This window comes from Lingula anatina, chromosome 1, assembly GCF_051362555.1.
Source record: "Lingula anatina isolate TDL-2025a chromosome 1, LinAna3.0, whole genome shotgun sequence".
Taxonomy (NCBI): domain Eukaryota; kingdom Metazoa; phylum Brachiopoda; class Lingulata; order Lingulida; family Lingulidae; genus Lingula; species Lingula anatina.
This window is the reverse complement of record NC_141767.1, coordinates 40794928-40818988: the sequence shown is the minus strand read 5'-3', so window position 1 is coordinate 40818988 and position 24061 is coordinate 40794928. Positions and strand designations below refer to the sequence as shown.

Below are 24061 nucleotides of genomic sequence, written 5' to 3'. Positions count from 1 at the left end.
GGAGTTCATGTATTTACAATGTAAGTAAGAAACACCCTGGGTTTTCAGCGTACACTAGAAAGAATTCCAGTTTCCAAATACTGGAAACGTCCGAGGCATGCTGGCGGTTGAGAGGTGAGTTCCAAGTCTCCTCTGAAACCCTGGGTGGCAAGGGGTGACAGCAGCGATTTAATGCTTATACGGACCACTGTGCTACTGTGTCAATGACCTTACAGTACTAACTGTGGTCTGTTTTTGCGAATTACGCAACAGAATTTATCAAGGAGACAATCGGTCTTCACGGATCAAAAATTGCCCCTATCGGTGATGCAATCGGTGCGAGGTTTTTCGGTGTGGAAGCTGTGGGCCGCTTCTGTGTTCTGTTTGAATAAAGGCAAGTTCTAGTAGTTAGAGAGAGAGAGGGAGACAGAGAGAGAGACTCTATTTGTTATGCCTTAAATGAGCCTTGGGCATATGATTAAGTCTCACCCTTTTTTTTTTTTTTTGAGAGGCGGAGGATGTTGTTACATTTAATTTAATGAAGTCTGCACGTAGTCTTTTTGAGAATTAAATAAGGTATCTTGCATCTAGAACCTTTTAAATGCAGTCTTTTTGTCACGCGTTTAAAAAAAATACATAATGTGAATCAGACATATCGATGTCAAACCTCCAATCAATCAGAAGTCTTATTGTAATATTATTTTTGACAGTTATTGATCTGAGAATCCTTTTTGAAGGCAATTTAACTGTCTGCTGCGTGCTCTTTCTTAATGGCTATAACATCGTCATAAGTATTTTTTTGTGCAACTGTTTTGCTGGTATATCAACTTCTGTCTGTATCTAATATCAGAATTGTTTAGTGATTATTTCTCTTCTAGTTGCCAGGAGAGATTTATTCAGTATTTTTCTTCAAGGCAGAAGGGAAATCACTGGGGTGAAATATTCTCCGAGACGGCATTGAATTATATTTTTGATCCTCTTCTTAAGCCAATGCTTAATGTCGGCTGATTCATGAATTCTGAAAACGATTCCTAATCATTTCTATGTCTACTTGTCATGCTTTATCTGGTAATAACCTAAATTTTTCCTTATGCCTTGTTTGATTCTGATATTTAACCTAAAACTGTTGATTCAAGTGTTGAAAAGAATGTTGAAAGCATCACCTGAGTTTACAAACAAAACCTATTTTTGGAAGATGTTGGAATTACCTAATTATATCTCCCTATGCACAGCAAGTAGTCCTATGACTGAAATCCACATCACTCACTGTGCATCATCTTGTACTCAAAAGATGCTTTTGTACAAAATTTTAATTAGACATATTTCAGTTATATGGGGCAGAACTAACCCTACTTTGATACCCACCATCAAAAATGAGGGGGCACAAGAAAAAAGGGGTTCTGGAATCTGGTAACAATCATGTACAGACTACAGGTATAAAAAGAACCAGCAAAAGCCTATAAGTGATTGATTTATTTATTGCCATAACAATTCAATACACAGAAGTTTCTCTCTCTGTACAAGTAACGGAAAGACATTGCTTTCCAATGACGACAAATATAAAAACAGAATTCTAAAATTGTAATCAAGCAAAAAAATAAAATAAAAGAAATTCATAACTCATCCAATGATTTGCAACATTTCAACCTCATATTTTGCAAAGGAAATATATCTTTAACATAATAGGAAAAGTAACCAATAACACACCCCAAAAATGTTTCAATCTTCATAACGGCACAAATTTACACCTCAATACAGGGTTTAATTAGTAAAAAAAAAACTATACATGGCATAATTAATTTGAGACAAAATGGGGGGTTACTGGTGAAATGGTGCAAGGTTGACCTCACAATTATGTGAAAAAAATTTGCCATGCAACTCTAAGACACAGTTCATAGTTGTTATCCATATAACATAGAACAGCACAAAAATCACTGTGTGAACTTCACTCTTTCTTGCTCCATCATCATACCATTATCTTATTCCCACACATTTGTCAAATGTTCCAGTTAACTTAAAATGCACTTTCACTGATGGTTCAAGAGAAAAAATTTGAAAAGCATTACAATATTAACACAGTAATGTACAGCAACCAGAGAACAATGTGCTTACATATAGTGTGATACACATGAGGAGAATAAACAAGCAAGCACGTCATTTTCACTGATAGCTTACAATTTTGGGCAAGCTATCACAAATAAAAATGACCAAATCAGGCTGAAATCCTATTTAGTACAAACACCAACAAAAACAATTCACTTCTGTTAAGGGAAGAAAATCACCATATTTAATAATGAAACTGCTATTGAAAATTAACTATTTTGACCTCTTCATTAAATAGCTCAAATCATCATGGGGCCAGGCTGAACGTCTATTGGTGTTTGTGAGAAACATGTAAGGAACATGTAGAGAAGAGCTAACCCCCTCTTAACAAACAATCCAATTATTTACATCCCCATCTTACAGATGTGAACTAATTCCTCAGGAACCAGTGCAGTTCACAGTGCTAACTATTGGGTATGAACTCAGCTCAGGGAGCTCTACTTAATTCTTATGATCTAAAAATTATGTTGTCTTATTGCACCAATACAGCAGCGCAACAGAGGTAACTATATGAATGAGTAGTTAGTCATATTCTAAAATGACCAGTGATGGGTTAAAACTTAGTGCTACACAGTAGAAAGTTAATGCCGCAAAGTAAATTCAAATCTACAGAAAGGTTAACTTCTTGATGAGGTATTATGCTATGGGATTTGATAGGTGGCTTCATAAAATAACTCAAGACTCTACAAAAATTCGAGGGGGAAATTCCCCTCCTGTGGGATTCTGCTACTTTTCTGATAAGCAAACATATTGCATAGTACATACATAATAGCAAATACTTTTAAGTGCTGACCTTCTTTAAAAAATTACCTGTAAACTGTGGATATGAAAATGCATATTCATATTAAACCGTCCTGAATAAAATATTCTCGGTGTGTTTGATATTATATTAATCTGAGGTGGAATTCTTTTTCTACAAATAATACTCCAGCATTCCATCAATTTCAATTTGTGCTCATTTTAAACCATATGAAAATAATGAGATCTTAAATCAATCCATAAATGCTGCATTTAATACAATTATGCTTACATGTACATCATAGTCTTACAACAAATACTTGTCATGAAATTTAAATGCAGTCATTATCTTTAGTTATATACAACTCCTCAACTTAAACAGCCTTATATCTAACCTGCCAAAGAAACTTCTTCAAAAATAAAGACGGCATAGAACCTACATGAGGTAACAACTGACCTCCTGATGACAGAGTTCTTTTTCATCAAGGACCCAATGTCCGATAATTTGTAAGAAAAAGTTTGCCCCAGGAAGTAACCAGCATTTGCATGGTAGATTTTAGGTCAAAAACAGTGCACCAATTATCTGACAGTGGGGAAACATTGTCGGTAATGACCAACCTGCTCTGTGAGCATCTCGGATCTCTGTGTTCAATCTCTGATCCGACTCTGACAACTAATACAGACTGACTGATCTGCACAGCGTACAAACTCAGGGGAATCCAGTCTACACTGTCTACATTACTCTTTATAGAGCAAGGATAACAACAGTATGATTTGCCACATAGAAGCAGAAGTTGTGCTGCTAGAAGACAGGGAAATTACTTCAAATAAGACACCAATGGTCAAAATTAAACACCTGCTATCCACTTTATATGTGTGACGTGTAGGGCATCGAGAGAAGATGAGAATAAATCAGAAGGATGTGGTGCATGATTTACTTTGAGATGTTGCCAAATACTGGCACCTGAAATCTTTTATCTAAAATCTACCAGGAGATACTATCAATCACCATCTGAAAAAAAAAAAGAATTTCTGAAGCCAGCATCTGCTGATGTATTAGTACATCTCTATATAGGTTGTTTCAATATGAAATACTAAAGACTGCCATAATGAATGTGTTAAATACCCCAGTTTTATTAGTTACAGCAAGACCACTACAAAACCAAGTCAAAATCACCAGTAGGTCAGAGATCTAAAAATAATCACCACCATATTCACTCTTTTTCCAGGAAGGAGCCAAATAATTGTCCCTGATTATTGTATCCTTGGTGCAGCAAGGACTGCATTATGCCTGCTGTCATTTATTCCACAGGAAACAGCAGCTTGTATTGCGATAATCAGAAGGTAACAGTGTCGTGGCAGGAAATTAGACTGCATTACATCTCCAAATGATTCCTAATGATGGACAGGACTTAATCAAACTAGCCACATCTACTAGTTAATCTCGCTGCTCTAACTGTGTGGGGAGAGAGAAGGCAGCCGCACCAATGGATAAGCTGAATAGAGATCCAATCATGCCGTCATATGTCAAAGTTATAAATTTGCTGTGAATTAAACCCCCATTTTAGGTGAGAAAACTGGCAAATATCTGTGCAGACGGATAATTTGAGAACTTTGATGGTTCATATCAGGTTAACCACTGAACTTTAATTTCATCAATCTTGTAATGATCGATCCTCAAAAAGAAATAGAAACAAATAATAAATCACAAGAAAATATGGAAATGTTAAATAATTAAAAAAATAAAATAAAATAACCCACACTAAAATATGCCAAATTATTTGCCAATGATACCAATGTCATGAACAGGCTAAACTTAACTTCCTTAACAATTGCATGTGTCCTACTGTTTATGCCTAGTAAACTGGGAAGTCTCACATATCATACTGTCAGCGTACATCTTTGTAAAGCTGTTTGTTGCAAGCAAGCTGTTTAAGTGGAGGCTGTGGTTCTCTTCTGTAATAGACCCTCATTGTTATCATGTTTCTTTTATTTTGCTAAACCACGAGTCTGGTGAATGATTTATCACTTACCTAACACGTGGGTTCACACTTGTCACGCCTGTCTTCCAAACGAGGGAAAAATCAAGCACAATAAATATTCTAGAAATTGTAGATAAAAATGTATACTTGGGTACAAATTAGACGCAAGCTCCCAATAGACTGATATCTACAAAACACTAATGATTCTAATGTTTCTATGAGAGTTTGTCCTCTACATAGACTGTCACATCATTACAACAGAAATGGCCTAAAATTTAAACTTTATTGTTTCATATTTTTTTAATGCATCTGAATGATTATCTTTTCACTGAAGCAAAGTTATGCCTCCTATGACATTTATCAAAAATTGAAATAACAAATAACATTTTGCAATGTATAAGCAGATAAAAGCAAAATGCTGTCTGTTTTAAAAAGAAACGTCAACAACAATGTGCATGACATGCTACTACATTAAATCTCCATTCATTTTCACTTGCTTCAATCTGTATTCATTGCAGAAAAGCTAAAAATAAAATGAAAGCATCTATAAAGCAGCGGCCTGAAAATGATAAGAAAATCACTTGTCAATAGATGGTCTTGTTTTTTTTTTTTTTACTGATGAACTGATCACAATCAGCAAGGTAAAATGGTAAAGGTTACGTTTATAGCCTATCCTTAAAAAAAAAAAAAAAAAAAAAAAAAAAAAAAAAAAAAAAAAAAAAAAGATCAGCTGACTTATACAATTTTGCCTGGTCTTTTACTGATAAGTTTGGATAACTTTTTTTGACTTACATGTATTTCACTGGTGCCATGATTATTTTCTATTTTGTTTGTCTTTTCTAAGAAAACACCAACAATATAAAATCATGAGGAAAAAGCAGAGCTCTATCCTATCCTTTTCCTTAAACAATAGCTCTGTCAAAAAAAAAAAAAAAAAAAAAAAAATACTTGTTGTCAAATCTTAAACTTTCTCAGGCCAGTGGGATATATATATCAGTTTTCTGACGGTTTTGTGACAGTAACTACATATATTTAATACCGTCAAAACATCAGCCCTACATCTTCATCGCTCTCCGATTCTTGAGTGTCATCTTCTTTCTGGTTGTATAAGTTAATAATGCGTTCTGCTTCACGCTGGCCACTCAACAGTGCCCCATGAGTAGTGGAATAAAAGGAGGGGTGGGTGGCTTCACCAGCAAATCCTACCTGAGGCTAGAAAAATGGAAAAAAAAAATACACTCATGAGCTTCTTTAATCATGACTATTTCTTCAAGTTGTGAACACTTTGAACACTGTCATTTTTCATTTTCAATTGTAAAGGGTAAAAAAGAACAGTGCCATTTACTGAAAATCTTATCTTCATGGTTGCATGGATGACATATTAACATTTGTGTACTTTTTTATGTATTCTTATGAAGTCATTAATGCTATAAATAATAAAAAATCTTGATTATTGGTGTTAAATTCTTATCATTTCACATGTAATGAAATGTACATTAGTGGGTTTTGATTTAGGAGAAAAAAAGTGAAAATGAAAAAAAAAAAATAGTAAAATGTAAAACATGTTTGAAGACAATAGGTTAAACAATTTTCCACTTTTTGGGTCATCACTGAAAATGCATGGCGACGACAACAGCAACGACAGATGCATGTGATGGCTACATGTACAGGCACTATGAGTTATTTTAACTAGCTTGTGGTTAAGCCTTAATTTTTTGACTAATCATCCATAAAGCAAGCTACAGTGCAGTCTAAAAATTGAAAAAAATTAAACATGAAGATGCCTTATTCAAAAGGATGGCACATTTTACATAACACAACTTCTTGGCATGAATAGTCTGAATACATCTAGCTCAGGGTCTGGATGATGATGGATGATGCTTGTATCTTTACTGATATTTTTCCCTACCAACAGATCATGGAGTGAGCACTGCCCTGTGTCAACTGACACCAAGTGACCATGCTGGTGCTAAAGATTTCCTCTCATGCAATCCTGCTCTTAGTCACACTTCAGATGCCCGAAGGAGCATCCATCTATTCTGTCTCTAGTCAAAAGGATTGCAATCACACCTGATACACATGAAGTGACTGTAACTCCCCTATCTGAACTTTCAAGGACTTAATAGTATGCCATGCAAATGTAAGCTGATTGTACTTGGAAAAGCACTGTGTGGTAGTTGTTTATGCAACATGTTGAAAGGTGATAATTTGTTAATTATCCCCATCCCAAAGAAGTTGATGTTTGCTTGAATTTTTAGCCAGCTGTTTCATGGCAAATGCCATTTCATGACTAAGGTACTTATATCATTTTTGCTACTTGTTCTATGATAAAAGCAATATACTTGGGGATTTCACTGTAAAAACAGGCTTTGGGATGTTGATGTGCAGTCATCAAATTAATCACAATGCAGCTTTTGAAAGGATTTTTGTAAGCTCAAAAAGAACAATAGCAGACTTCAATCTTGACATTTTAAACAAATATCACAAAATTGAGAGGGAAATTGGCAAAAATGATCATAAATAGTGGACATAAAGAACCCATTCCACAGCTAGGTCTGAAATAACACTTTTATAAGTGTGCTCCCAATACAATGTTCATCTGGCGTTATAACAGCAAATTATATTCAAAATATGCACCCTCTTACCTTTGAGGAATCGATTGGCAGTGGGGCTCCCAGTTCTTTGATATCATCCACTGTGGCTCCCACAGGAATATAGGTGTATGCTCCACGAGTGTAAGGGTGAGTGCCCCACTTAGTTCTGAAATTCAACCAGGAAGTGTTGTAACACACGCAATAATACCTCTCTTCAAAGATATATTATTCAAATAAATCTGTGAGACATGATCCCAACAGTGAAAGAATAAAAAAAGTGTAAAAAGAGACTGATAAAATTCTTATTCCTAAGAATATGGATTCATCAAAGTTTTTCTTTTTTAATTTTAATATATTTTCTTTTTAATTTTCTTTACAGTCCATTTCTATTTTTTTAAGTACCAATAACCTTGTCCTCAGACTATGTCAGCAACTCCTCATTTTGTCTGTGACATGTAGCCTGATAGCAACTTTTCTTATGCAGCTAGATTATCCTGTCCCCAAGGTGCCTTTAATTATTAATGAATTCTACTTTCATCACTTCATATGTTCAATTAATAAAGCATCTAATTTATTGCCTAAAGAGACAATAAACTTAATATTTGGACAAGGCTGAAAAGGCCACATGGTACACAAGATTGCTTCCCAGTTCAGTCCACTCAATAAATGATTTAAATGAACCTCAAAACATTAAAACAGTTCAACAGAAAGTCCACTGAAATTGCAAGTGAAAGAAACAAGTGGGGGACAATGTTTTGTTTTCTTCTGTGATTCCCTGAAATGTCTAACCTATTTAATAACCCAAGCACAGCAGCCATGACGCAGTTGATCCTTGCCCATTCTTGTACGCAAGTTGCTTTGGGGCAAAAGTCCAAACAGAACCTGGACTGAATTATGTACACTATCGAAAATAAAAAAAGAAGTTGGACTTAGGGCAATGCAAAAGTGCTGAAGCACTTTACATTGACCTACATACGTTCTCAACCAAAAGGGTATGTAACAAGTCACCTTTTCCTTTTAAACAGAGTTAACATATTTACACCTATGCCCAGGGTCATGAAACATTTTTATTTATGTTTGTTGCCTCTCCCTTTTTTAAAATACAAGCATTCATAACAGATCCATGTTTTTGACAGGAAGCTACAAATGACTTCATTGAGCCTGGGGCCCTACCAACAAACAAAACTAATATATATGTATACGTATATAAATCAATGACATATATCTTATTTCTTATTTTCAGTTATTTATGACCACTGACAAAAAGTTGATATATTAAACCCAACAAGTTTTATAAAAGTATTTTTTTTTTTTCAAATGACTTCATTGAACCTGGGGCCCCACCAACAAATAAAACAAATATATATATATATATATCAATGACAAATATCTTATTGATATATATATATATATATATATCAATGACAAATATCTTATTTCTTATTTTCAGTTATTTATGATCACTGGCAAAAACTTGATATATTGAACCCAACATGTCAGTTTTCAGCATTTGGTAAAACCAGGATATTGAGTATTCACGGTATAAGGGAAGATACCCCCATGTTTTCCATTGTAGCAACAGGATGTTATGACAACATGCAAATACATACCTGATTACTTTCTTGGGTTTTGGGATGGATCTCTTGAGGAATTTTTCCAGTACTGCTACACAGTCTGCTGTTAGTTTCTCTTCACTCATTGTCTCCATATACAAACATTCCTTTCCTGATAACCAGCCTGAAATTGAAATTAATATATGGTTCATCAAAAGTTACTCTTTCAGGTTACTAAAATTTTGATACATTGACTCTCTCACTTTATTTTAAAATCTTAGTGTGTGTGTGTGTATGTGTGTGTGTGTGTGGGGGGGGGGGGGTAACCATACCTTCATTAGTTATATTAATGTGACCTGGACAAGGACATTCAAGGACGTTTAATTGAGCATAAACATGGGCAGCTTTATGTCATTCATAAGTGTACATATGGAAGGGAAACTTAGTATTTTTAAACTTTGATGATGAACCATAATTTATTAACTACATGTACCATCTAACATTAAAAAATTAGTATTAAATGATGTTCAAAATATAAGGGCATTCTTCGCTTCTGCAAATTACTGTCTTTATTCAGGTTAAAACTACAATATTTGAAATAATCTTTGATAAACTGATGATCAAATTTAAATACTTTTTAATGAGAAAAATGATGAAATACAAACTCTTTTCAAGGACAGCAATTTCAAGTACTTTTTCAAGGTCACTTAATTCATAGTGAAAGGCTAGCATTGCAAACAATGTCCAAGGCCATATGAACATGTTTTCACTAAAAGGAATCTCTGTATTTTCACAAATGAAGCAAAATACCTAGAAATTATTTTGAGGATCAGATCACATTACTTTGTTAAAATAAAAAACAAGAAGAGCTGATGTGAAAAGCTGTTCTCATCTGTTAATTTAAGGGTAGCAATCAGCTTTCCAATATACAAAAAAATTATCTTGTGGAATTTTATTCATATTGCAGTGACATACTGATTAGATACACTTGAAGATTCAAACCCAGGACACTCTGCGCACATGATCTGTAACCCAATTTAATGATAAGGTTGGGCTAGGGCTTGGCAAAACTACTGGCTGACACAAGTTTAGTTTCTGGACTGGTGCTGTACAGTCATGACACTACAAGAAGAGATCAACATTAACCTCAATCAAGTTTCCATAAACAATGTAAACAGGTCAAGAAAACAAACTGACAGCAGCTCCACACCCCACATCTCATATCAAACAGGGAAGAAAAAGTTATTTACAAGGGTACAGATCTTGTAATCATTACATGATGAAGATAGTTTAAAAATTATTCAACATTTGAGGCAATCTCCAAAAACATACATGCACAAAAATCCCTTTTCTGGACAATTTTAGTAGTGTTTCCCTTCATTTTCAGGTGTCATTTTAATTCTAACTTCATGTAACACAAAAGATACATGTAGATGTATCTGGAGTTCTGTAATGACCACACTGTAGATGTATAAAGCCATGGGCATAACTGAAAGGCTGGCTGATCAGGCAGAAATATCCAGCCATATCTAGTTGCTATCAAACCCACCACTCGGGCAAGACTTGGACTAAGGACAAGGCCACCAGTTTTATATACTTCTACTATGTACTTCCCATTATAAGCATTTCCTTATCCTCAAAACACCAAACAATCCATACTGTATGTGCACATATCTGATCACCACAGGAATTCCATTGCCAGTCATAACAGTCTGGGTCAGAAGGTCAATTGGAGCAGGGGCTAGTTTCACAAAAGAGCTATAACCTGAAAAGTTATAGTTGACCTTGCCTCAAGTTAAATCAGTAGTAGTCCAATATTAAGGAGGATTTTGTGCCTGTAACCAAAAATCCATGCTGTATGTTCCAGACCAATACTTCATCACTTTGGGTAAACTAAAACAAATCAGATTTAACAGTCTAACAGTGGTGGTGGTGGTGGTGGTGGTGGTTGGGGGAGGGGTGCTAAAGCTCTTTTGTGATCCCCTATTAAAAAGCAATGTGTCTATGTAACCCCTCTTCAAGTTCAGAATCAAACTGTTATACTAATTGATTAATCATTGCATTTTTCACATCATTAAACGGTTGGATTGGAGAAAATAAATCACAAAACAAGTGGTCTTTCCTGATTGATTTAAGATGAAAATGTGGGCAGAGGTTGTAAAGCACCAAAGAAACTTGTATTAATATAAAACAATTTAATTCTCAGCAAATGGTGCAACTTAAATAGTTCGCCTCTCATTAAACCTATGCAGTACAGCAATTATAAAAGTTCAACAACTTATCTCATCTACAGCAGGCCACTTTGGGTCGACTAATCTCTACTGTCAAACAAGGGTCAATGGTCCACGAGTTCAAACCAGGGTAACTTCAGCACTCTACAACCTATATTCATGACATTCACACACACACACGCACACACACAAACACATACACACACTGCTCACAAAACTAATCAGTCATCCCATCTACTGAATTTCTCCTATATAATGAAATCTGAAAATCATTGGAAAATGTGCAATAAATGCACATAAGTTCAAAGATAAAACAGAGCATTCTAGGACAGGTTCACTGAGCAGAAATAACCATTCCTGGAAGGGTTCACTGATTGCTATCAGTCCCCTGCACCCACTCATAACTTGACCTTAGGCCTGATATTATCTATCACTTAAACAAGGTATCTACACATTTGGAAAGCATGACTTCTTCGGCACCTTGTGTAAGACATAACCCCTGAATAGGCAGATACAGAAAGAAACCCAAGGCCATATTATAAGACTTCTTTTCTGGCAAGGCGTCCAATTCCATTTATCAAGATGGAAGAATGAATCAATATCCCAAATAAAACCAATTCTCTCACCGCACCATCAGACAGACATTCATGAATGGTTAATACCAATCAATAAGGAAATAGGATGATGGGTTTTAGTTGTTGCTTGGGTTTGATGATGTCCACAACCCAGAAAGACAGTTCACAAAAGAATACATTACTTCGTGTCAGCTTGAGGTCACATATACTCTTTTCACTCCGCTCCCCCTTAATTGTACTTTGACTGACACACATTTGGGGAAGTTACAATTTAATAGTAATATATATATATATATATATATATATATATATATATATATATATATATATATATATATATATATATATATATATATAATTTACATCTATCACTGTTTATTCTTTTGGTTTCATTTCAGGGAAAGAGCAAGTAAAAGGGAAAGGGTGTAGTAGTTTTTTTTTTTCAAAAGAGTCAGTATGCTTCAAATCATAGATGTGTCTACATCCCACACAGATAGATGTCTTTTGAGAATGAAAAAGTGTTAACGTATATATGAATTTTTATCTCATAGAAAATGTGATAGGGATCATGTTTGAATAACCCAATATTTCATATTTACTGTGATAAAAAGGCATACGTGAGAAATATCATGTGTGAGTTGATCTGCATGCCACAAATGTAGCAAAATCATAAACAAAACACATTAAATCTTTCTTATTAGATAACACATTTTTACCTTAAGTAAAAAATTAGTTTCAAAAAGAAATAATCATGTCCATAAATAGCACATAATAATAAATGAACCCTCAAGGATGTGTGATGTGAATCTCATATCAAGGCATTCCAATAACCTTCATGCAGCATTACCATGCACACTTTCATAAGTCTCACTGGTAAATCTAAATGTAAAAGGGCACCTAAATAGCAAATAACTTCAGCTTCGGCATCACACCAAACAAGAATCCATTTGCTAAAAAAAAAAAAAAAAAAAGAGAGAAAGAAGAAACTATTTCTTCAATGTGGGAGCAGAATGTTGAATAATTTTAACATTATAAAATATGATTCCATATTCTAGCATCCTAGAGAAGTTTACTTACATTAGTGCACATAAACATAATAAAATTTCAAGAAAATAAATTAATTCATCATAATTGTTATTTCCTAAAATTATGCTTTGTTATCAATTTTTTGAAAAAATCATTCAAATCTTATGTATTGCAATTTTGGTTCTTGCATGTCAGAAAGTAGAAAATTTTCAAAAAGATCAGGAATTGATGAATTTTTGAAAAAAAAAATGATGCTGAGGCAATGGTGGTGTTAAGATTAAATGATCGAATACTGTAACTCAAACTGGTGCCTTCAACTTTTCAACAGGTGTCCGGATAACATTACTATTTTTGCTACCTATACTCAAAATCTCAGGTATACTTTGGCAGCAACCTTTCCATACACATTAATACCATACATCTACCCAAGTACATTTCACAGTTTGTTGGCAAGTAATGAGATACAAGGGGAAAGGCTTTCCTTTTCAGCAGTACCTGTGATGCTTGCCCTTTAATTTGTTTCTTTATTTTTTATACATGTAACGAGGAGATGATTCCTCAAACATTATCCATCACATCAGTCACTTAAGTATTCAAGTGTTACAGACTTCATGAACCATGGTTATTTCATTTGCTTTATTGCTTTAATATACTGTCCGACAGGAATATTAGATTCCCTGCTGATGAAGCAGAAGACAATACAATCCTCATTCAGCTGCAAATAGAATACATCCAATCTATTAGGTGGCTACTCAAATATTCAGCAGGAAATCCCTAGCATGCTAAGCTTCTTTGCAGTAGATTGGTATGGAAATGTATGACAGTAAGCTCACATTTATGAAAATGATACTTACTAATCAGACCCTTTCCTATTGCACAATTGATTTTTTGCAACATTAAAATATACAACATAGTCAAGTAAGTATGTTGCTTTTCTCAATATCTGGTGCCCACACATTGCACAAATATCAAGAAAATTAATCAAATAGATGATGCATTTGGTACACAGGGTTTAAAAGAATTACTTGAGTCATTTAAACAAGAACGTGCATGATTAATGCTTCTGAGCATGAGTCAAAACAGTTACTAGCTGAATATGAGAGAGAGAGAGAGAGCTGAATATGAGAGAGAGAGAGAGAGAGAGAGAGAGAGAGAGATAATAGTAAACTCCTTGACATTCATGAGCATAAGAGAATCTGAGCACTTTGGTCTGGGATGGAAAGCATTAAACTGAATTGAAAGAATTGCAAGTACTGATGGGAGTTCATCAAAAAGCAAAAATCAATTGAGATCACAAATTATCCACATATCTGACCACAGAACATAACTGATATATGCAACCTTGAAATCCCAGGCAAATAAATTCATTCTCAACCACTATATGTCTTCCCACACTTAACCACATAACCATTCAAAGCTTACGCAAAACAGTCAAGACACGCAAGACAAGAAAATGGAATCACAAAAATATATCGCTGTTCAATACCATGTTCAATTTTCACCAGCCAAAAGTCAATGGCTTTTTTTTTTCAAATTCTGCTAGTTCATTTTTCAGTTTGGAAGCTAAAGGGGAATGTTCCCAGTGCATTTTTCAATTTGTATGTAAATCAAAAAATGTAAAACAGTGTTTATTTTTCAAAAACTTGCCAAATCATCAAAGTCTCTGCTCTTGGAGGAACTGATTCAAGCTGATAAACACACATGGCAAGTTCATGATGTACAGTCATAATGGGGGGGGGGGGGGGGAGTGAGAGAGAGAGAAAGAGTTGTAGAAAAACTTCTAGAAAAGAAAATGTCTAAACCAGCACCTGCATGTTCACAGGCCCTAAAGTGACATCTAACCAGCTATGTAGGTCATATTTACCCAGTGTTACTTGATGTTCATTTTTCACCCAGACAGAAATGCCAGACAGGGTCACAGCAGTTCATACAGGGTAGGCAGGTTAGAGAGCTATACTGTGAAGGGGCAAGGCTGTGTTACTTTCATATCCCCAAAATACTATATACTTTTGTAGCTCCAACAAGCATTCCCAGTGTATATCATCAATCTATATTATATTTCAGTCAGGTATTATGTCAGGTATTACGTCTCCAGAGAAGGTACGACTGGGAAGAGGAACTAAACCTTACTGTACCCTGAAAATGGGAAGAAATGGCTCTAAAATACAGATAGAGCATGTGTAGGGCAAGAATAGAGCCATGTGTACAAAAGGTTCAGATCTCCTTTGGTCATATTGACTACGCACAGCCCAGGCACATGGTAATAAAGCAGCCTGAAGAAAAAGTAAATTATTAAATTAAAATGATTTTTTTCACTTAGAAGCGCTGCCACACACTTTCACTACAGTGGCTTTTCACATTGAGATAAATGGTGCAACCACACTGGAGACATTTTAATTAGCCTTTCTGCCCTCAATTTGACCCTCTCATGCAAAAACTCAGCCAGGAGACAAAAGGCACCTTTTTCATGATGGTCTTCTATTTGGCCCGGCGAGGGATCAAATGCATTAGACAAAACCCTGAGGCAACCACTAGACTTGCTTTACGGGTCAAAAGTGTGTGTGTGTGTGTGTGTGTGTGTGTGTGTGTGTGCACGTGCCTGCAAATGCAAATGACACCTTTCAGCAAGCAGACAGCACATGTATCCCTTGTATCTATTTAAATGGAATCATTTAAAAGTATAAGCTGAAGTTGTAATACTGTGATTAGCATTTAAGGTTAATTTTCGAGGCTATAACAGATGTGTCCAACTCAATGATCCAAAAAGTTAATATAGGTCATGAAATGTATCAACTTTTACTGTTCTTATTATCAGTATTTACACCTTGATTATGAAATACATAGCCAAAAGAGTATAACCAAGTACATGGGATAACAACTCCTTGTATGAGATTCATGACTGACAATGCGTCAAAGTGTTTCACATTTTTCTGTGACAGTGATGGTTTATGTCGGCTCTATTTAAAATGGTACAATCAACCCAAAAGAAGTCATATGGGTGCAAAAATTTATACAGCTAAACTTAACATATCAGTCTTAACCTGACTGTCTGAAGGACAAAGTAATTTTTTCTCCATCTCTTATGAAGGTTCTTTTAATCCCCTTTTCTCTGTTAGTCATGAAAGTACTCTATGAACAAAGCACCACACCTCTCTGATAACTTAGCTTGGTTTTCACATATCACTCCCTTTAATGATCAACTTAAAGCATGCACTTAGTCACTCTAGGTATTTTTCACCTTTGGTTGATTTGTACCTAAAATAGTGCAACTTAAACAAAGAAGTTTGAAAGCACTCATCCTATACATATCAACTATGCTGACTAAGAGAGGCAATTAAGTGGACTTCCTGGAAGATTATTATAAGTAATTCATATCGGGTGCTTATATTACAAAGAACTAAGGTAATGCATTTTCTTATTCAACAATCAGCTTTTTTGACAGCAAAAATGGAAACACTATTCCTTAAGTGATTGACCCAATGCAAAAAACAAGAAATTGCTATCTCTCAGTTGGGAATGCTCCTGACCACTAATTTATCTGAACTTCACCAGTAAAAATGAACACATTTTGAAGTAATTTACCCTTTTCAAAGACAGTGGCAAGGGCTTTGTGGTAAAAAGTAGTATTTCTCTATTGGGTATCCCACAAAAAAAAAGTTTTTTTTTTTTGAAAAATAATTTTATGCAACACTTTTAACTGACAAAGTACTGTCACATTCATATACACAAATTACAATGGTATCATTGGCTGGAATGATTAATTTGCATTGTTTTAATATCCTTTGATACAATTAATGTTTAAATTTAATTTTCCTTGGTCACTGAGACTTCAGCTCACATGAAACACTTGATCATACTAGTAACTAGTTGTGAACCTCATTTTACAGTGGGGAGTGGTTATTCACTTGAGAATGTGTAACAAAATTGTTGAATCATGTTGACCATAATTGTCTTTTGTGATTTCACTTAATCCGTGAATCTAATCAAATATAACCCTTTTTTTCTGAAAGACAGAGGTGAGTGGAATTGCTCAATCATCATCCCACAAGTAATGAGTGGAAATAAATATGAATCACGAAATGTCAACTCATGAAAGGGGATACGTGGAAAATGTAACCAGTTAATAATATTTTCTCACTAGAGACACCTTCAGAGTATACATGAGTGCACAGATCAACAAAGTATTGACAAAAACGTATCAAATTCAGACAGCAAGGGCGTAGACCAACTTTAAAAAAAAAATTACCCTGGAACAAAAATATCAGCATACATGTAGTTCATTTATATATGTTTAGCATGCTGTATACTGAGTACATTTACCCACCTAGCACCACATTTTCCTGGATCATTTCGAATGAGTAGATCTTCCTGAACCAACATTTGGACATCTCCTTGTCACAGTCATCATAATGGTCCTTGTCCCACAGCAGCTCGAGTCTCCTAACATCTGGTGGGAAAATTGCCTCGTCAAACTCCAGGATGACTTTCCCAACTGTGCCAATGTCCAGACTTTCTATTGCATCCAATTTACACTTTGGGAGAGGAGGGCTGAAGAAGCGTTTTGCATTGTACTTGAGACACCCTAAAGAGACCGTCACGATGACATGGTCTGCATAAAACTTTTCTCCATCCTCACACTCTACACACACCTGGTGATGGCTCTCATACTTGTCTCCTTGATTCCAACAGATACATGTGACTGGCTTATTCAGCACAATGTCCTCTGGAGGTATATTGCGCTTGATTATTTCCAGCACCATCTCGAAGCCAGGAGGTATTGTATAGTGAATTCCAGGGAGCTCTTCGTAGCTGCCCAGTTCACCCAAAGAGACATCATACATGGAGTCACTACCACTAATGACTGCTTCATAGGCCAATCTTTGATTAAATATCAGCTGTCGTATATGTTTCTCCTCAGCAGAGTATTTTCCAACTTTGCGGTCATACTCCCGTTCCATGAAAGCACCAACACTATCATTTTTGCATGGAGTGGCAATATCCAAGTGAAAGAACTCCTCACATTGTTGCATGAGCATGCCATATGCCCAGTCTACTTCTTGCACAATTTGCTTACTTACAATATCCCCTTGATCAGTAACATAAACATGTCTGTGACGAAGTCCCTTTTCCTTGTTTCTCAACTCCAGGAGGTCATTTTCATCTGCAATTTTGTAGATAGGATTGCGCTCTATTCCATGGATATAGTTTGCTCCAAGCTCTGCTTTTCCATCTATATTGTCATCTAGGGAAAAGGTAATGGAAAAAGTGAAAAATAAGATATAGTCTAGATTCATGTTCTGTACATAACAAGAAGTTTCATATTATTATTAAAAGCACAATTAAAAGATACTTGCAACATGTATACTATTTCAACAATTACAAAACAAACATTTTTTTCTGACTCAGGGAGTGTACATGCTAGTACTAGTATTAACATCTGTGGGCATACATGGTTCACTGCCATTATTGGGTCATTATCATTCCGACCATAAAAGTTATTGGGGTGTGAATCTCATACATGATCATACCTTTAACTGCTGTCCTATTTAACATTTATGTCCTCATCAGGCAAGGGTAGGGTTATTATTGATTAAATAAACATTTATGACTGCCTGTCTGCTGTCTTTGTCTAACCAGCTGTTTGATAGGAGGATGAAATTATTGTTCTGTTTTTAGGCCTGTCTAAACTTATGCTTATCAAAGGTGGTTAATTAAGTAATATTTTTTTCATATGTTAGTGTACGGGCAAAAATTGATAAACTTTATTTTTACAAATTAAAATGCTATGAAATTTTACAATGAAATTTCATATGATAGTGTATGGGCAAATATTGATAAACTTCATTTTTATTAATTAAAATGTTATGACATTTTACACTGAATTACAAGCTTAAGTGTCAAAGATCTTTGCGGGAGAAAACTAATTTTTCCAGGGCCTATATCCACTGGACTGCTCTATCACAAAGGTCTGTTATGTGCACCTGCATGCAAACAAACAAGTTACCCTACTAACCTCTTACAGTGAATATCACTTTAATGGCATTTGATCATGCAACTTCAAGAAAGAGCTCATAACAGTCTACACACTAATCAAAGTACATCTGAAAATGCCAGATGCAGAAAACATTTTCTGATTCATTATAGTCATAAAAAGTTGATTTCTTCCATGTGTATTTTGTAATTATTACTTCAGTCCTTCATAGCTATAGGTATCAATATGCAAGAAATACTTGGAGGAAAGGAAAGGAAAAGCAAACTAGCGACAGTATGCAGGGAAGAGCTGCACTATGGTTAGTCAGAAAGTCAAAATTACACACAATGGAAAAGAAAGAAAACAGAAACACCTTCAATTGTACATTGTTCCTTCATATGTCAATCCCTTTTTTTTCTTTTTCTTTTTTTTTTTTTTTTTTTTTTTTTTTGTATCTTTAACAGTTATGAGTGAAATGATAAAGCTAAATTTACATCATAAATATATTTCACAAGTAATATCTTTATATCTTAACATTCTTCAAACGGCACACAGGGTCCTAATAGTGGTTTCACTTCAAAAAGAACTTTTGTACTTTGGTCGCCTGAACTAATCTAGCATGCCTGTGACACAGGAGGCATGTGAGTGACGTCAAACACAAAATGTAAATACCAATCATTTATGATAGTAACTCCTGTAATTCATAACATTCACAGAGTTCAAATTTTATAAGAAATCGCTTTCATTTTGGTTCTGCAGTGAAAGAGGTATACTTCACCTTGGCATCATCTGACCCTGATAGGAATCTGAGACAGTTAATTTTTACTTGAACAGCTGACGATGACAGTTTGACAACCTCACAGGCCTTATATGAAAAATGTCGTCTTCAAGAGGGCAAAAAAACTAAATAGACATATTGACACCTCTCATTACATTCTATTAATTCCTTAACCATCCTTCAATCATAGTACGTGTAAGGAAAGTGCAATGCTGTAACTCGTTCTTTATCCGAACTCCAAGGAAAGGGTTCACCCCATGCCAAGGTTAGACTCACCAACATCAACGCTCCAAATTCTCCCTCCTGTTCTGTCTGTTGCTTCCAATATCTTTACATCATGAAATCCCGATCTAATAAGCAAGTCTGCGGCGGCGATACCCGCAATCCCACCTCCAACTATTACAACACTAGCCATTCTTTGACGAACAGCTGACTGCTCGCTGTCATCGTTGCTCTTCAGTCTTGACTACTTCCAGACAGAGGCTAAAGACGCTTACATCATAATTAAAAACAATACATTTATCAAAGCAAAGTGACAAACATATATAAATAACTTCTAAATAATAATATGATTTTAAAACAAAATTTAACAGTCAAAAGATATAATACTTATCTGGTAATAATTTCATTTGCACATATTTACATTACTTTAAGCGATCATGCAATTGACGTCTGTCTCGTCTGTCGGCTGCAAATGTGAAGCTTCGCGTATTCACGATTATTTCTTATGAAGACGGAAGTATGCCAGACTGATTGATATAATGAGTTGATAAGTTGTATAAATGCAAAGTGTCCGTCATATCAAGTTAAAAATAATGAAATAGGCACCTTTTGTGTGTGTTGCTGCAGCTGTAAATTGTTTCCTGTCAGATTGCCGGTATAACTCAGGTGGGCATTGTCGCAGTTGTGCTGACGCACACGCACTACATGTACCTGTTTTGTAATAATAAAGCGCACCCCCATTTACATTTGTAATTATTTTAATATTTACTCAGCTTGCTCATCTGTTGATATTTAAAACGCGAATAGGAGTGGTAGAGGCTAATGTGATAGTAATAATAATAATAATACGGGCTAGTGAACACTGTATTATATGCCTGGTAGTGATGACGATGGTGTTGAAGACACTTCATTATGGCTGCACAGTATTTCATTAAAATTTTATTTAACATCAAGTTATTATGTGAAATGATGAAATGATTGGACGGTTTCCTGAGTATTTTCTCTTTCTACAACTAGACAAATAGGTCTATTCCATACTGGTAGATTGATGAATACTGAAACTCATTTCTATTACATGTACTACATGCAACTAGTATAGTGTTTTTTCTTGATAGGTCCAAATAAAACCAGTCCTTTGGAGATGCCTAAAACACCAAAAACAGGCTTTAAAGTTCCAAGAAAAAGCAGCCACAATGTAATTAATGTGGCTACTTCTCATAATCCATATATATTAGATGAATTGGACACCTCACCAGCTTTACCACGTTTGGGTGACACACAGCAGAGAACTAAGAAAACTAACAAAACCAACACAAAAAACAAGGCAAGTTGGACATGCAAAAGCTGCCCAACATATGACACTGTTCATGTTACGCAAAAGTTACCAGAAGATTCATACCAACATTCTCCTCAGGAGGCTAAAACTGCACCAGATCTGGAGGCAAGTAGCATTAGGGATGAGCTGGTGGATCCCACTGTCATTGTTTCACACAAAGAGAATATTCTTAAGTCGACTTTAATTACTTCAGCTGTGGGCTTAGATTGTGCCACAGCCAAAGCAGATAAGAAGACATCCTCACAAAAAAATAATTTGAATCCAGATATGTACACATTCAAACTTTCTCCAGAGGCCAAGAAAAGATGTGAAATTATGTCAAGCACAACACGGAAGAGTAGAATTGCCTTGCAAAAACAGGTTTGGTATATCAGTCAACTCTAATATAAGGGGGAAAAGCATATTTGTTACAAGGATGCATGTACATACATTAATAGAAAATACTTCTTTACTTCAAATTTCAGCATGATCTTTGAAAAAATGAATTGTTAAGAAAGATCTGCATGATTCATCTTTTTTTTACTTGTGCAGTTGTGATCGATCTTGTCTAGACCAATTCCACTAATCATTGGTATGGTAATTTTTTTATTGAGCTGTCCAGTAAATGACTCAATGTGTTTAATTCTACTAAAAATTTTTATCTATCTTCAATTAGTCTATGCCTGTTTTCAACCTTTATTGGTGTTAGGGATGATAAACAGACATAAGAGTAGTTCTGGTTGATCATCTAATATATCATCATGCGTTGAAATGCCTCATTTATAAAATCATTTAAGAGCATATCAGTGTATTTTATCATGTTACATGTTATGTTATGAGCTTTGATTTTTTGGGGAAAAGATAAAATATGAGCATGTTTTACTATCTTGGTTATGGAAGAGAATGAAATGTAGTAGAAAGTATAATATTGAACTCTAATCATAAACTTTTTTTCTAGATTAAGGCAAGGCAAAATGTATTAAACTGCATAAGTAGAATGTCAGAAGAGATTCATAGCCTCAGAGAAAAACAAGTAAAGATATCACAAAGTGGAAAAGAAGAAAAAATGGGTATAACTTCGATTTTACAAAAAATGGACTTTGAACAGAAATAATCAATATCATGTTGCAATGCAAATGTTTCTATATTGATTTTTATTGATTTGACAAATGTATATTCCATTTCATTATTTAAGGGTTATTTTTTGTTTTCATATTAATAAACAAACAACAAATTATATATATATATATATATATATATATATATATATATATATATAAAACAAAAAAGTGATTTTAAGTTTATGAGTAGAGGAATAGCAGTGAAATATAATACCAAGACTGGTTATATACCAGTTAGCTATTATTATAGGTTATAGATATGCTGACACAACATATTTTACATTGTCCTAAAATAAAGAATTGGGTAATATAAAATTTAAATGTGAAAATTAGGCCTTATTTTGTCTCATTTTTTTACAGGTACAGACATAAGAACAAGGAAGCTGGACACAAGTAGGACACGAAACAGATTAACTAGTATTCTCCATCAAAGTGCCAAGGTATTTCCTGCCTTTTTTTCAAATTTTGATTCTTTATGAGAGTTAACATCTGAAACAATGATTGGTAGAGTTACTCATAGTGGTATTTTTATAAAATTGCAAAGGGAAATAGAAAAAGAAAAGTTGTCTTAATTCATGACTACAAATGAGAAAGTCCAAAATTAATTAAAAGCTTATACCCAAACCAAAAGGTCCAAAAGTAAATAAAAGCTGGCTTTATAGCTATGTTTACTTTAAAGTTTAGAATAATTAAAAAAAAAATGTATCTCTTTCTATTTTGATAATCCAGTCCTCAAAATTATTGCAATATAAAACCATAATGTAACATCAGCTCAACCATAGCACATACTTTCTATCCAAATATTTCGAAGCTGTTTTTAAGAAACGCCAATGATATTTTTGTTGTATTAAATTCAGGGTATTCAAATTAAGGATTAATTTAATTCTAGGGTAAGGGTGCACCAAAGAGAAGTTTGCATCGCAAACAGCATGTATATGTATGAAGACTGTGAGAAGCAAGAGGATAACAAATAATTTCAATATCAAATATTGTTCTTGAATTGATGCCTGAATTGGACTGTGATAAATAAGAAACAGATTTACTTAAATTGCTTAAATTTATGTTTTGAGTTCTTACATAATTTAGAGAGAGCACTGCAACTAGCTGTAACACAGCAAACATTTGCCTGATTAAGACATTTTATTGATAAGCTAAAATTTATGTCAAGTCTACAAAGCATATAGTTATATAAATTAATTATAATAATTTGGTCAATTTTTAAAAGTACAATTAATCACAAGTTAATTGATTTTCATGAAATTAATGTTTATTATGATGTTAGGTTTTTGTAGGAGTATCCTATAGATTGCAGATATTTTTGTTGTCATGGGAACTGTTGATTTACCAGCTAGATGTGTATATGTTTAGAGTACTGTAGGCTTTCGTGCTTAGAGGATTGTATATGGGAATTTGATGTAAGAAAGATTGTTTTTCTTGGTGTTGTAAACGATGTTTTAGCATTTGCCAACCATCACTCTTTATGTGTTTACATAAGTAAAGGACCCACTTTTTCCAAACACGTCAGTCCTTGGCGCAGGAAGCAGGGGGCTAATGGGTATTTAAGTCATTCTACAGTTTCAGGCAAATAAGTACACATCTAAGTTATCGCTAAACCAGGCAATATACAATGGGCACATATTTTTGTCATTATCTTCCCCCCTCCATCTCTAATTATTATTTTCTTTCAAAATGGTTAACCCCCCCCCCCAAAAAAAAAAAAAAAAAAAAAGATCTGCTTCCTACGCGCCTGCCTTGAATTTGAGTATTTAAGGACATTGAAATCTCAACATTCCCTGTGGTAGAGACAGCCTCATTTCACTTTGTGCGTTTTCTTTTCCATTTTAAAATTATATTTGAACAGGTTAGATTTTTT

General features: G+C 34.6%; 2 protein-coding genes across 2 annotated transcripts; one reads left to right on the top strand and one right to left on the bottom strand.

The window, feature by feature from the left end:
• Window positions 1-1439: 1439 nt before the first annotated feature.
• Window positions 1440-20158, bottom strand: LOC106164400 (spermine oxidase). The gene is made up of 5 exons (XM_086995574.1): window positions 19807-20158; window positions 17106-18023; window positions 9007-9133; window positions 7448-7562; window positions 1440-6014 (listed from the first exon to the last, which is right to left on the bottom strand). Exons 1-5 carry the CDS (start codon window positions 19943-19945, stop codon window positions 5844-5846), a joined length of 1470 nt encoding a protein of 489 aa, XP_086851700.1. The 5' UTR covers window positions 19946-20158; the 3' UTR covers window positions 1440-5843.
• A 19-nt stretch (window positions 20159-20177) lies between these two features.
• LOC106164436 (uncharacterized) lies at window positions 20178-23788 on the top strand. The gene is made up of 5 exons (XM_086995583.1): window positions 20178-20418; window positions 20868-21448; window positions 22026-22137; window positions 22549-22628; window positions 23078-23788. Exons 2-5 carry the CDS (start codon window positions 20894-20896, stop codon window positions 23129-23131), a joined length of 801 nt encoding a protein of 266 aa, XP_086851709.1. The 5' UTR covers window positions 20178-20418; window positions 20868-20893; the 3' UTR covers window positions 23132-23788.
• Window positions 23789-24061: the final 273 nt, after the last annotated feature.

Excerpts from the sequence above, each read along its gene's own strand:
- LOC106164400 (XM_086995574.1), bottom strand. The coding sequence starts at position 19,945 with ATGGCTAGTGTTGTAATAGTTGGAGGTGGGATTGCGGGTATCGCCGCC. Across the intron at positions 18,024-19,806 it reads AATTTGGAGCGTTGATGTTG|ATGACAATATAGATGGAAAA; the intron begins GTGAGTCTAACC and ends CCTTTTCCCTAG. Across the intron at positions 7,563-9,006 it reads AAACCCAAGAAAGTAATCAG|AACTAAGTGGGGCACTCACC; the intron begins GTATGTATTTGC and ends GTTGAATTTCAG.
- LOC106164436 (XM_086995583.1), top strand. The coding sequence starts at position 20,894 with ATGCCTAAAACACCAAAAACAGGCTTTAAAGTTCCAAGAAAAAGCAGC. Across the intron at positions 21,449-22,025 it reads GAATTGCCTTGCAAAAACAG|ATTAAGGCAAGGCAAAATGT; the intron begins GTTTGGTATATC and ends CTTTTTTTCTAG. Across the intron at positions 22,138-22,548 it reads TGGAAAAGAAGAAAAAATGG|GTACAGACATAAGAACAAGG; the intron begins GTATAACTTCGA and ends ATTTTTTTACAG.